The sequence below is a fragment of the Schistocerca americana genome, chromosome 10 (assembly GCF_021461395.2).
Source record: "Schistocerca americana isolate TAMUIC-IGC-003095 chromosome 10, iqSchAmer2.1, whole genome shotgun sequence".
NCBI lineage: Eukaryota > Metazoa > Arthropoda > Insecta > Orthoptera > Acrididae > Schistocerca > Schistocerca americana.
This window is the reverse complement of record NC_060128.1, coordinates 60609518-60624728: the sequence shown is the minus strand read 5'-3', so window position 1 is coordinate 60624728 and position 15211 is coordinate 60609518. Positions and strand designations below refer to the sequence as shown.

General features: G+C 44.9%; 1 protein-coding gene across 1 annotated transcript in view; it reads left to right on the top strand.

The window, feature by feature from the left end:
- Positions 1 to 15211, top strand: part of LOC124552637 (solute carrier family 46 member 3-like) — a 362034-nt gene that overhangs the window by 159379 nt on the left and 187444 nt on the right. The window contains exon 3 of the mRNA XM_047126966.1: positions 8145 to 8379. Within this exon, the coding sequence (XP_046982922.1) occupies positions 8145 to 8379 (235 nt within the window). The remainder of the gene's footprint in view (positions 1 to 8144; positions 8380 to 15211) is intronic.

Sequence of the window (15211 nt, the reverse complement as noted above, 5' to 3'; positions counted from 1 at the left end):
CAAGGCAGAGTAAAACATACATTAAAACGAACTTTTGGTTATTGAAATGGAATTGCAAGTTTGATTTCCAGGCTCTTGTTGTTGTGGTCTTCAGTCCAGAGACAGGTTTCATGCAGCTCTCCATGCTACTCTATCCTGTGCAAGCTTCTTCATCTCCCAGTACCTACTCATCCCTTGGTCTCCCTCTACGATTTTTACCCTCCACGCTACCCTCAAATACTAAATTGGTGATCCCTTGATGCCTCAAAATATGCCCTACCAACCCATCCCTTCTTCTAGTCAAGTTGTGCCACAAACTTCTCTTCTCTCCAGTTCTATTCAATACCTCACCATTAGTTATGTGATCTACCCTTCTAATCTTCAGCATTCTTCTGTAGCACCACATTTCGAGAGCTTCTATTCTCTTCTTGTCCAAACTATATATCGTCCACGTTTCACTTCCATACTCCATACAAATACTTTCACAAACGACTTCCTAACATTTAAATCTAAACTCGATGTTAGCAAATTTCTCTTCTTCAGAAACGCTTTACTTGCCATTGCCAGTCTACATTTCATATCCTCTCTACTTCGACCATCATCAGTTATGTTGCTCCCGAAATAGCAAAACACCTTTGCTACTTTAAGTGTCTCATTTCCTAATCTAATTCCCTCAGCATCACCCGACTTAATTCGACTACATTCCATTATCCTCGTTTTGCTTTTGTTGATGTTCGTCTTATACCCTCTTTTCAAGACACTGTCCATTCCGTTCAACTGCTCTTCCAGGTCCTTTGCTGTCTCTGACAGAATTACGTTGTCATCGGCGAACCTGAAAGTTTTTATTTCTTCTCCACGGATTTTAATTAAGATTTCCAGATAGGTAAATTAAAACAGCACAACTTTGATTGGTTCTCACAGATAAAGTTCGAATTAAGCAAATTATGCACTGCTTCCGACATTTGTGATAGAGTAAACAAAACATCAACTGACAGTTTCACTAACTTTGGAATTCCTAATGTCACTCTTAGACTGGTTCACTGCGAAACTACACAAACAAATCTTTCGTTTATCATCCGACCCGGCGGCATAAAACATTTTTGGACGTTTTCTTTCCATTCACCACATTATTCCTTCTACTCACCCCATTTTACAGTAAATAAAGCTAGGCACACGTGAACGACCCTTCTATCCGGCCGACCACGGAATCGTTTTGCTTCTACGACGACGGTATATGGAAGTAGGCGCATAATCGATGCAAAGTAGCAAGAGACAAAGTTATCGCCCGAGGTGATGACAAATAGAGTATTGCCTGCCGCCTGCTGCTCCGCGCATTTGCTGTTTTCACTCGGCCTATTATTACACGTTGTAACAGTTTCTGAAATTGGAAAATATTAATTGTGAGAAACTAATTTCTTTGGTAGAAAGACGACCCGCGCTGTACGGAAAAAATTGGAATGTTATAGTGATCGCCAAATAAAAGGGTGATTATGGCTGGAAATCTGTAACGCTTTGACGCCAACCACAGATAAATGCAAACATTTATACTAAGCATAGCAACAGTGTATGTGAATTGAAATTATATACCAAATTCTTAGAAAAATTATTTTTTTGTACATGTTCACACAGTGCTGAAATATGTCTATTTTGTATTAAAAACTTCAAAACGTAAGTTATAAAAAAATTGCCAGAATATAATTTTCACTCTGCAGCGGAGTGTGCGCTGATAAAAAACTTCCTAGCAGATTAAAACTGCACCCCAGACCGAGATTCGAACTCACGTCCTTTGCCCTAGGCAATCAAGAGCTCCATCGCCTGAGCTACCCATTTATATACTAAAAAAAACATTGTTGACAAAAGTTTCTACGTATCACCATACTGCCAAGGAATAGATACTTCTGGCGAAGTAAAGTGATCAGAAAACTACTTACAATGACCTTGTGAAGATTGGCTGGTTCAAATGGCTCTGAGCACTATGGGACTTAACTGCTGTGGTCATCAGTCCCCTAGAACTTAGAACTACTTAAACCTAACTAACCTAAGGACATCACACACATCCATGCCCGAGGCAGGATTGGAACCTGCGACCGCAGCGGTCGCTCGGTTCCAGACTGTAGCCCCTAGAACCGCTCGGCCACTCCGTCCGGCTGTGATGATTAGTTGGGGAAATATCTAAGATATAATTTTCGGCAAAAATATTGCCCTTATTTCGTATTTGTTTACTATTACCTAGTCTCATAAAACCATGAAACACGCAAAAGGTTTCTATAATGCTTACCATTCAAATATTTTAATGACATTAGCGACATTTGGGCATTCTAAAGTATCATAGGTAACAGACCAGATCTCGAACCCAGATTCACCAATTACGTGAGCTGTCGCCTTGAGCGCCTCGGCCATCGGAGCACACTTACCCTCCAACTCAAATTCCGAGCCCGTTACTCATTACTTCCCTAGCGACACCTGTCTGTGATATATATAATGTGTGTGTGTGTGTGGAATAAAAATAGCTATAAATTGCGGAAGGTAGTAGTCAAACACCCAATACGCAATAAAAATACGTCCAGTTGTTATCATAAATGCATGCTGAACGGCCACATGCAAAACACAGCAGAGTGGCCCACTGGCCAAGTGCTTAAATGTGCAATGATACATTTCAAAAAGGCTGCAAGTTGTTAAAACATGTCACAACTTGAGTTTTACATGCTTATCACGATGTGTCACCATTAGGCTTAGTCATAATTAAAATTGACTACCGTAAAAACAGCCATTTGGTGTTGTCGTACATAAAATAATATGTGTACTATATGTGACTTGTGTGACCAGTAACGAATAAACGTGCAACTGACAGAGCAACATTCATGTGTGAACTGAAATTCAGAAAACTACCCCTCGATGGCGGTGATACACCATGCAGTCTATATCCACAGAAACAGCTGATGTAACTGTACTATGCGCTAAAATCGAAACCTTTTTATAACACAAATTTTGAAGAGAGGGAGTGACAGAAAGCATCATAATTGTTGCGATATGACAGCTTATGTAAAATTACATAAGAAGTGACGTGATTGTACAGACATGAACAACATTTTATTGGAAACGCTTATGAAGAGTTTCTGGCATTCAGGAAATAGTATAGTAGCCCAGTTTAATAATTACATCAACTGGAGCACAAATTACATATCCCGCCAGGTGAGTGGAGAGTGCTAATGCGCTGCTTCCTGGACTTGGGCAGGCGCGTCGGCCTCGGATCGAAGCAGTCCGGCGGATTAAGGACGAGGGCAGATGTGCCAGCCAGCCTGGCTGTGGTTTTTAGGGGGTTTTCCACATCCCGCTATATGAATACTGGGCAGGTCCCCTCGTCCCACATCAGTTACACAACTCGCAGACATCTGAACACATTCTCACCATTCCATGGATTACACTAGACGCAGGCAGCTGGGATACACTTATTCCAACCTTGCCAAATCCGATTCTAACAATGCCGACCCTGCGCAACTCGGGATAAAGGCACAAGCGATAGAAGATATATAGAGCACAGAATTATATATATGTAAAAGCCTCCCATGAACCTCTTACTCCCCATACCTTATTATATATATACAGGATGCTCCATTGATCGTGACTGGGCCAAATATCTCACGAAATAAATGTCAAACGAAAAACTAGAAAGAACAAAACTTGTCTAGCTTGAAGGGGGAAACCAGATGGCCCTATGGTTGGCCCGCTGGATGGCGCTGTCAAGGGTCAAACGGATATCAACTGCGTTTTTTAAAAATAGGAACGCACATTTTTATTACATATTCGTGTAGTACGTAAAAAAATATGAATGTTTTAGTTGGACCACTTTTTTTGCTTTGTGACAGATGGCGCTGTAATAGTCACAAACATATTGCTCACAATTTTAGACGAACAGTTGGTAACAGGTAGGTTTTTTTAAATTAAAATGCACAACGTAGGTACGTTTGAACATTTTCTTTCGGTTGTTCCAATGTGATACATGTGTCTTTGTGAACTTGTCATTTCTGACAACGCATGCTCTGATCACCTGTAAATACCACATTAATGCAATAAATGCTCAAAATGATGTCCGTCAAACTCAATGCATTTGGCAATACGTGTAACGACATTCCTCTCAACAGCGAGTAGTTCGCCTTCCGTAATGTTCGCACATGCATTGACAATGCGCTGATGCATGTTGTCAGGCGTTGTCGGTGGATCACGATAGCAAATATCCTTCAACTTTCCCCACAGAGATAAATCCGGGGACGTCAGATCCAGAGCGTGCGGGCCATGGTATGGTGCTTCGACGACCAATCGACCTGTCATGTAATATGCTACTCAATACCGCTTCAACAGCACGCGAGCTATGTGCCGGACATCCATCACGTTGCAAGTACATCGCCATTCTGTCATGTAGCGAAACATCTTGTAGTAACATCGGTAGAACATTACGTAGGAAATCAGCATACATTGCACCATTTAGACTGCCAGCGATAAAATGGAGGCCAATTATTCTTTCTCCCATAATGCCGCACCATACATTAACCCGCCTAGGTCGCTGAAGTTCCACTTGTCGCAGCCATCGTGGATTTTCCGTTGCACAATAGTGCATATTATGCCGGTTTACGTTACCGCTGTTGGTGAATGACGCTACGTCGCTAAATAGAACGCGTGCCAAAAATCTGTCATCGTCCCGTAATTTCTCTTGTGCCCAGTGGCAGAACTGTACACGACGTTCAAAGTGGTCGCCATACAATTCCTGGTGCATAGAAGTATGGTACGGGTGCAGTCGATGTTGATGTAGCATTCTCAACGCCGACGTTTTTGAGATTCCCGATTCTTGCGCAATTTATCTGCTATTGATGTGCGGATTAGCCGCGACTGTAGCTAAAACACCTACCTGGGCATCATCATTTGTTGCTGGCCTTGGTTGACGTTCCCCATGTGGCTGAACACTTCCTGTTTCCTTAAATAACGTAACTATTCGGCGAACCGTCCGGATACTTGGATGATGTCGTCCAGGATACCGAGCAGCATACATAGCACACGCCCGTTCGGCATTTTGATCACAATAGCCACACATCAACACGATATCGACCTTTTCTGCAATTGGTAAAAGGTCCATTTTAACACGGGTAATGAATCATGAAGCAAATACCGTCCGCGCTGGCGGAATGTTACGTGATACCACGTACTTACACGTTTGTGACTATCACAGCTCCATCTATCACAAAGGGAAAAAAGTGGTCCAACTAAAACATTCATATTTCTCTTTACGTACGACACGAATATGTAATAAAAAATGGGGGTTCCTATTTTTAAAAAACGCAGTTGATATCCGTTTGAGCTATGGCAGCGCCATCTAACGGGCCAATCATAGCACCATCTGGTTTCCCCCTTCAAGCTAGACGAGTTTCGTTCTTTATAGTGTTTTCGTTTGAAGCGTATTTGGTGAGAGATTTGGCCCAGTCACTATCGATGGACCACCATATATATATACACTCCTGGAAATTGAAATAAGAACACCGTGAATTCATTGTCCCAGGAAGGGGAAACTTTATTGACACATTCCTGGGGTCAGATACATCACATGATCACACTGACAGAACCACAGGCACATAGACACAGGCAACAGAGCATGCACAATGTCGGCACTAGTACAGTGTATATCCACCTTTCGCAGCAATGCAGGCTGCTATTCTCCCGTGGAGACGATCGTAGAGATGCTGGCTGTAGTCCTGTGGAACGGCTTGCCATGCCATTTCCACCTGGCGCCTCAGTTGGACCAGCGTTCGTGCTGGACGTGCAGACCGCGTGAGACGACGCTTCATCCAGTCCCAAACATGCTCAATGGGGGACAGATCCGGAGATCTTGCTGGCCAGGGTAGTTGATATACACCTTCTAGAGCACGTTGGGTGGCACGGGATACATGCGGACGTGCATTGTCCTGTTGGAACAGCAAGTTCCCTTGCCGGTCTAGGAATGGTAGAACGATGGGTTCGATGACGGTTTGGATGTACCGTGCACTATTCAGTGTCCCCTCGACGATCACCAGTGGTGTACGGCCAGTGTAGGAGATCGCTCCCCACACCATGATGCCGGGTGTTGGCCCTGTGTGCCTCGGTCGTATGCAGTCCTGATTGTGGCGCTCACCTGCACGGCGCCAAACACGCATACGACCATCATTGGCACCAAGGCAGAAGCGACTCTCATCGCTGAAGACGACACGTCTCCATTCGTCCCTCCATTCACGCCTGTCGCGACACCACTGGAGGCGGGCTGCACGATGTTGGGGCGTGAGCGGAAGACGGCCTAACGGTGTGCGGGACCGTAGCCCAGCTTCATGGAGACGGTTGCGAATGGTCCTCGCCGATACCCCAGGAGCAACAGTGTCCCTAATTTGCTGGGAAGTGGCGGTGCGGTCCCCTACGGCACTGCGTAGGATCCTACGGTCTTGGCGTGCATCCGTGCGTCGCTGCGGTCCGGTCCAGGTCGACGGGCACGTGCACCTTCCGCCGACCACTGGCGACAACATCGATGTACTGTGGAGACCTCACGCCCCACGTGTTGAGCAATTCGGCGGTACGTCCACCCGGCCTCCCGCATGCTCACTATACGCCCTCGCTCAAAGTCCGTCAACTGCACATACGGTTCACGTCCACGCTGTCGCGGCATGCTACCAGTGTTAAGGACTGCGATGGAGCTCCGTATGCCACGGCAAACTGGCTGACACTGACGGCGGCGGTGCACAAATGCTGCGCAGCTAGCGCCATTCGACGGCCAACACCGCGGTTCCTGGTGTGTCCGCTGTGCCGTGCGTGTGATCATTGCTTGTACAGCCTTCTCGCAGTGTCCGGAGCAAGTATGGTGGGTCTGACACACCGGTGTCAATGTGTTCTTTTTTCCATTTCCAGGAGTGTATATATATATATATATATATATATATATATATATATACATATATATATATATATATATATATGTATATATATATAGGGTGGTCTATATATATATATATATATATATATATATATATATATATATATATATAGGGTGGTCTATACATATATATTGTTTTAGTCTCGATGCACACAGGCACACCGTGCCCAGTCTTGCTACAGAAGTATTGAGTAACAGGCTCGGAATTCGTTTTGGAGGGGGAAGTGTACACGGATGTCCGAGGCGGTCAAGGTGACCACTCACATAAGTGGGAAATCCGAGTTCGAATCCTGGTCCAGTGTGTGTGTGTGTGTGTGTGTGTGTGTGTGTGTGTTTGTGTGCGTGCGTGCGTGCGTGTTATAATGCTGTCAGAAAAATCGAGATTTCTGTCGACATGTCGGCGTGATATTCTCCACTTACTTGCGAGAGTGCTGCCGACTGATTACTAAACCGTTCATATGCACGCAGAGGTGTCGCCCGACGTACAAAACCGCGCTGCTCGCTATAGAAATGTAAATGTCGTGTGACTAGGGCCTCCTGACGGGTAGACCATTCGCCGGGTGCAGGTCTTTCGATTTGTCGCCACTTCGGCGACTTGCGCGTCGGTGGGGACGAAATGATGATGATTAGGACAACACAACACCCAGTCCCTGAGCGGAGGAAATCTCCGACGCAGGCGGGTATCGAACCTGGGCCCGTAGGATTGGCATTCTGTCACGCTAAGCACTCTTTTTTTTCTGGGTGGACGTCACATCCGTTCAAGTAGGTCGTTGATCCCTTTACACAGTTTTTTTATTACAGAGGGCGAGCAGCTCTCTGACCGAACAAGCTGAGCTACCTTGTCGGCGTGCATTGACCTTTTTTTATTTTTTTTTTTTTTTAAATCTTATTTTGTTCGTTGCATCTGCTCGGTGCAGACGTCGCAAGACACCCGTTTCAGTTCGTCGTTGATCCATTAACTCAAGTTTTTTTATTGTAGAGGGTTGTCTAACCCTCTGGCCGAACACGCTGAATTACATTGCCGGTACCACTCGGTTACTGGGGGCGGACGCCGATCGCTATCAGTCGAGTGCACATGTGCCAGCCAGCCTGCCTGTGGTTTTTAGGCGGTTTTCCACATCCCGCTATATGAATACCGGGCAGGTCCCCTCGGGACCGACCGGCTGACCGAAAAATCGCTGATGCGCATGTAACCTAAGAAAGTCTGCTTCCGCCTCCACAGCCCCGCGACACACCGGCGGCTGCCGACGAGAAGCCGGAGAAACAGCAGCAGCAGCAGACGGCGCCGCAGAAGAGTCCCCCACTGCGGCGATGCATGGCCGGCATCAGCGACCTGCTCGACGTGCGACACGTCGCACGGACGTTCCGCGTGGCCTTCCGGCACGGCAACAAGGAGCGGCGCATGCGCGTCGCCATGCTCATGCTCTGCTGCTGCGTCATCATCGGGCCCATGCACGGTGAGTCAAGCCCGTGGGCTCCTATACCCGGACCACTTCAGTTGCTACTTGATGTATAGTGTACCACATCCTGCCAACCGACGCCAAGTCTGTTGAATCCACCCACACTGATTGTCGGCTTTAACCAGTCCTCAGTGAGTACTGCTTAACATTGTCTGACACGGTTATACATTTGGACCTCTTCTATTGTGATTTGGCATATGCCAGCTACTGATCACCCACAGATATCTCCAGGCAGCGACCAAGCGAGGTGGCACAGCGCTTAGCACACGTGGACAACGGTTCAAACCAGCATCCAGCCATCCTGCTTTAGGTTCTCCTTCATTTCCTTAAATCACTTCAGACAAATGCTGGGATGGATTCTTTGAAAGGTCACGGCCGATCCGCTTCCCTGCCCTTCCCTAATCTGAGATTGAGCTCCATCTCTAACGATCTCTTTGCTGACATGACGTTAAATACGAATCTCCTCCTCTTCTTTGGACAGTGACTCTATTGAACCTACCCAAACTGGACGTCAGTTTTGACCAATCCAAGGTGAGTATCACTTAACAGTGTCCCGCAAGCTTCCACATTTGGATCACTTGTCTTGTTACTTTGCGCATATCACCTACTGCTGACCGCTTTAGACAGTCAGCCTTCCAATACCAGATACTGATTTTGACCAATCCATATCGCATAGGGATTTACATTTGGACCACTTGAATTACTACTTGTTGCACACAAACTACTGGCGATCCCTTCAGACAGTGAGTGTGTTTTGATTATTTGTTTAGTTATTTGCAACATGCTCCATTACAATATTTGTAATACTACATATATGTATAGCGAGTGGTGTAGTGTAATTTTTGTGTTGTGCGATGATAATGGGAGAAGGGTGAAACTCGAGGTCAGCATATACCCTACTCCTCACAAATAACACCAATGGGCCCGTCAGGGGGTTAACATCCCCATCCAATTGACAGATCACCATCAACAGTGTCACATGCCCTCACTTCATAGGGCTCTGCAGAGAGGTTTAATCTTTAACCCAGGATATTGGTCCAAAGTCTGGTGATGAACAACTTAATACCATTACCTGTTCTTCCCTTGCCGGCCAAATACTGGCAGAGAAAATTTTTTCCACCAGCAGGATTTGAACTGGCTTACCACCCGGTGGAGCACCATTGCACAAGTGTATATTAACAGTCTCTACCAAGTAAGTTTATTGTATCTACCACTACAGGATGTTGGCTTTGACTAATTCATGGTCGGTACCACCTAACAGCACCCCATATTGGGATAATTTTTGGTGTTACTTCATGGATATCACCTACTAGCGACCAACAGGCATTCATACAAGGACCGTACTTCCCTTCAACCTATAAATGCTGGACTTGGACTTTGACCAGTCATCGGTGAGCTCTACTTAACAGCAACCTACAGGGTTCTACATTTGGACCACTACTATTGTTACTTGGTGCATAACACCCACTGGCGACTCACAGCTATTCAACTTCAGACAGTGAGTCCAATATACATATACCCATACTGGCCATCAGCTTCACTGGCATACCATGGATATGCCTGCACAGCGTCCCACAAGGTTCCAAATTTGGACCGCTTCTATCGTTACTTGCTGCATGTCACCTACTAGCGACCATTTCAGACAGTGGGTTTATTTTACCTACTGATACTGGAGGGAACCTCCTTACAGTGCCTCAAATTTGGGGTATTTCTCTTACTTTATAGATTGCACCCATTGATGACCCACAAGGGGTATGTCCAGTGACAGCAGATCAACTGAACGAATTGACACCAGATGTCTGCTTACACATTTGTGTGATGAGTACAAACTAAAAATGTCCCACAAGGTTCCACATTTGGATCACATCTCTTTTTCCTTGGTACATATCTCCTACTGAGGACCTAGAGTAATATATATTTTTGCACCAGGTCAAATGTACCTACTGGAACTGAAACATACAACATGGTGTATGATGTCATACTTCCATAAACAAAAAGAGAACAGAACACTGACAAGATCTGTTCATGTTTACATTTATCATCATCCTCATCAAGATTATCAGCTGCATGTTTGCCCTTTACAGCTACATCTAGAGATTAGTTTAAGTGCTTCCATCTGGTTTTGACTGCCCCTAAGAACTGTCGTGCTACAGAAGAATGTTGAAGATTATTGCTATTGCGGACGGTATCCTGAGCGTATATGGATAGTAACGGATAGAACCTAATGAGGAGGTACTGAATATAATTGGGGAGGCAAAAAATTTATTGCAAAATTTGACTAAAGGAAGGACTCGGTTGATAAGACACATTCTGAGACATCAAGGGATCAACAGTTTATTAATGGAGGGTGAGCGGAGGAGGTAAAATCGTAAAGGGAGAACAAGAGATGAATAAAGTAAGCATATACTGGAGGATGTAGGCTCTAGTAGTTATTAAGAGATGAAGGGGCTTGCACAGGGCAGACTAGCACCTAGAGCTGCATCAAACCAGTCCACATCGAAGACTACAACAACATGCTTCTTTCTCCTGTTACTCTTATCTGTGCAGTATTTTTGATAGACTGTCGTTCTCCATCCTGCTCTGTCCATTGCCATTTCCTCGTGCAACCTACTGGTTTTTTTTAAATTTTAGAGACATTAACAGGAATACTGCTGTTAATTCCATATCTCGTTTTTGATCTTGTCTTCTGTACTCCGCTAAATGTCTGAAATACCTCGTTTCCACGCTCTGGATTCTTAATGTGCACTTTTCTGTTAATATCTCGGTTTAACTTTGATACATTATAAATCGGAGTGGCGTTCTTTTGCAAAACTTCAGAATTGCCTATATCATTACTTTAATTTGTAAATTTCATCTTGTAGTAACGTTCATTAAAATAAATTTGTCTATCTTACGTTCGGAAACAAATTTCGTATTCGTGTGGCATATTGCAGCCTAGTATTTAAAGTTTCACGATGAAATTCAGTCGTCAGTCGCAAATGTATTTTTATTTTGCTTTACAAGTCTCGACAATTAAATTGTAACCATCAGAGGCTTAGTACTTGCTAAGCAAATGTCAGTACTTTTTTCCTTGAAGCATAATCCCATGATTTGGTTCAAATGGCTCTGAGCACTATGGGACTCAACTGCTGAGGTCATTAGTCCCCTAGAACTTAGAACTAGTTAAACCTAACTAACCTAAGGACATCACAAACATCCATGCCCGAGGCAGGATTAGAACCTGCGACCGTAGCGGTCTTGCGGTTCCAGACTGCAGCGCCTTTAACCGCACGGCCACTTCGGCCGGCAATCCCATGATTTGTCAGTATAACATGTGTGATGTCTGACAGACCAATACTAAGAATGAGATTTTCACTCTGCAGCGGAGTGTGCGCTGATATGAAACTTCCTGGCAGATTAAAACTGTGTGCCACTTGGTAGAGCACTTGCCCGCGAAAGGCAAAGGTCCCGAGTTCGAGTCTCGGTCGGGCACACAGTTTTAATCTGCCAGGAAGTTTCAAACCAATACTAAACTTCCGAAGGTGACAAATAAATTTGACGAAACTGGTAAAGCGAAATAAAAATAAATTTGCAACTGACGACTGAATTTTATTTGGAAATGTATACCACAGCTGCTGAAAAATAAAAGCTATGAATAAAATAACATGTTTAAAATTTGTTGTTTGCTCTACTATTTTCCATTTATTACAGTTTTGGACCCAATTTTCGTATATATTTAAAATGCTACCGTCTTTGTTTTCTGTTCACACACTGATCTGTATCGTAGTGAGAGGTCTACGTTAAGTCGAAAGGTTGACAGACGGTGAAGTGGTATCGAGGGCCCCAGTTAACCGAATCTTTCAGTCTGCGTACCACCGAAAGCTGTCCCACAAGATTTCATATCCACATTCTCATCAAAAGTGAGCTCTAACGACAGTGATCAGCCAAAGGTACGTGGAAAGTATACAAGTCGAGCGGAGACAACTGGGGAAACGTTCTAGTGGCGATAGGGGCCGCGAATGGCGAAATCGATTGACATAATAAATATTCATAAAAGTCAGATGTGATGGCAATGTGCCTAGGAACAATCGTCTTAGACACAGTGAAGCTGATCGGCTGTTTACATCCAACAGTCATAAGCATGTGCAGAAACCAGCTGAAGGACAGCGAAATCACAAGTAGACGTGGTGCTGGACATCCACGCCTCACGAAACAATGTGGAGGCCGCGGGATATCCCACATCTAAAGTAGGATAGGCGACCAGTAGCAGATCTTACGAGTACAGTGTTGGTGCAGGCGCCAGAGTTTCGGAGTACTCCATTCAGTGAACATTGTTGAACACAGAGCTCTACCAGCGGACTAGACTACATGATCCCATGTTGACAGAATGAAATTACGGTTGCATTTGGCGTGGGATCATCGAGATTGGACTTTGGATCAATGTTAAAAGCTGGATGAATTGCGTTGCTTCTACAACAGGTAGATGATTGTCTCCAGATACGACTCATCCAGGCTAGGGGCTGTTCAAAAGATGCACCCTGGCGTGGACCAGGGTGAGACGGGGGCAGAACTATAATTCTATTGTGGACAGTATCCTGGGCTTATACGGATAGTAACAGCGGTTTTTATGACGCCTTTCTACTGTGTGAACGTTATTACAGACCACCAGTGTCCTTTTATACTTGATGTCTTACTAGATGGTGTGGGCATCTTCCAGCAGAGTAACAGTCCATGTATCAAGGTCAGAATCTGACACGTTACTGGGCGTGACGTCGGCACTCACAAATCACCACACCACCTGCGGACGACATATGGAGATTTGTCTGTGTATCATGTCTCACCTTACATAGTCACTACCTCCTATCATTGTCCTACAAGATTTAAAGATCTGTATTGTATGTGAATACTACTAATGATTGAGGCACCTCTGTTATTACATCTACATATGTACTCCACAAGCCAACATACGGTGTGTAGTGGAGAGTACTTCGTACACCGCTGTCACATCCCTCCTTTTCTGTTACAGTTGAGAATGATTCGTGTGGAGAATTGTTGCTATTGAGCCTCTGTATGGGCTCGAATGTCTAATTTTATCAAAATGGCTCCTAGCACTATGGGACTTAACACTTGTGGTCACCAGTCCCCTAGAACGTAGAACTACTTAAACCTAACTAACCTAAGGACATCACACACATTCACGCCCGAGGCATGATTCGAACCTGCGACCGTAGCGGTCACGCGGTTCCAGACTCAAGCGCCTAGAATCGCACGGCCACACCGGCCGGCTCTAATTTTATGTTCTTGGCTTTTTCGTGAGATGTGCGTAGTATATTGGTTGACTTTCCTAGGAACATACGCTCTGGGAACTTTAACAGTAAACTACACAGAGATGCAGAAAGTCTCTCTTGCAGCGTCTGCCGCTGGAATTCCCGGAGCATCTCCGTGATGCTTTCGCACTTATTTAATGAACCTGTGACGAAATGTGCAACTTTTCTTTGGATCTTTTATATTCCCTCCATCAGTCCTATCTGGTACAGATCTTTTACTGACGAGCACTATTCAAGAGATGGGCAACATATTACTACCGCCCACATATATCTCGCGTAATGATCAAAAATGGTTCAAATGGCTCTGAGCACTATGGGACTCAACTGCTGAGGTCATTAGTCCCCTAGAACTTAGAACTAGTTAAACCTAACTAACCTAAGAACATCACAAACATCCATGCCCGAGGCAGGATTCGAACCTGCGACCGTAGCGGTCTTGCGGTTCCAGACTGCAGCGCCTTTAACCGCACGGCCACTTCGGCCGGCGTAATGATCACAACGAAAAGATCCGAGAAATTAGAGCAAATACGGAGACTTACAAGCAGTCGTTCTTCCCACGCACAATTCATGAATGGAACAGGGAAGGGGGGATCAGATAGTGGTACAATAAGTACCCTCCACCACACACCGTAAGGTGGCTCGCGGAGTATAGATGTAGATGTAAGCCACTTCCTTTGTTTATGGGCTACATTCCCTGACGATTCTACAAACTAAGCCCAGTCTGACGTCTGCCTTACCGGCGATTAATTATCTGCGGTCGCTCCACTTTTGATCGCACTATACGCGTACTCCTAGATATTTTATTGAAGTAACTGCTTCAAGTGATTGTTCTGTAATCGTGTAATCATACAATAGTGGGTCTTTCTATCTCCGTATATGCAATATGTTATATTTGTTTATGTTGAGGGTCAATTCCTACTCCCAAGCGTCGATCCTTTGCAGGCCTCCTGCATTTCGCTACAGTTTTCTATCATTGTGACTTTTCTGTATACAACAGCGTCATCATCGACCAGTTCCATGGAACTTCCAATATTATGTACTCAGTCACGTATCTACAGGCTGTTAGGGGTGAAAGTGCAGATATTATTATTGGTGACTAAGACAGTGTACTGAACAACATTACAGGGCTATTACAAATGATTGAAGCGATTTCATAAATTCACTGTAGCTCCATTCATTGACATATGGTCACGACACACTACAGGTACGTAGAAAAACTCATAAAGTTTTGTTCGGCTGAAGCCGCACTTCAGGTTTCTGCCGCCAGAGCGCTCGAGAGCGCAGTGTGACAAAATGGCGACAGGAGCCGAGAAAGCGTATGTCGTGCTTGAAATGCACTCACATCAGTCAGTCATAACAGTGCAACGACACTTCAGGACGAAGTTCAACAAAGATCCACCAACTACTAACTCCATTCGGCGATGGTATGCGCAGTTTAAAGCTTCTGGATGCCTCTGTAAGGGAAAATCAACGGGTCGGCCTGCAGTGACCGAAGAAACGGTTGAACGCGTGCGGGTAAGTTT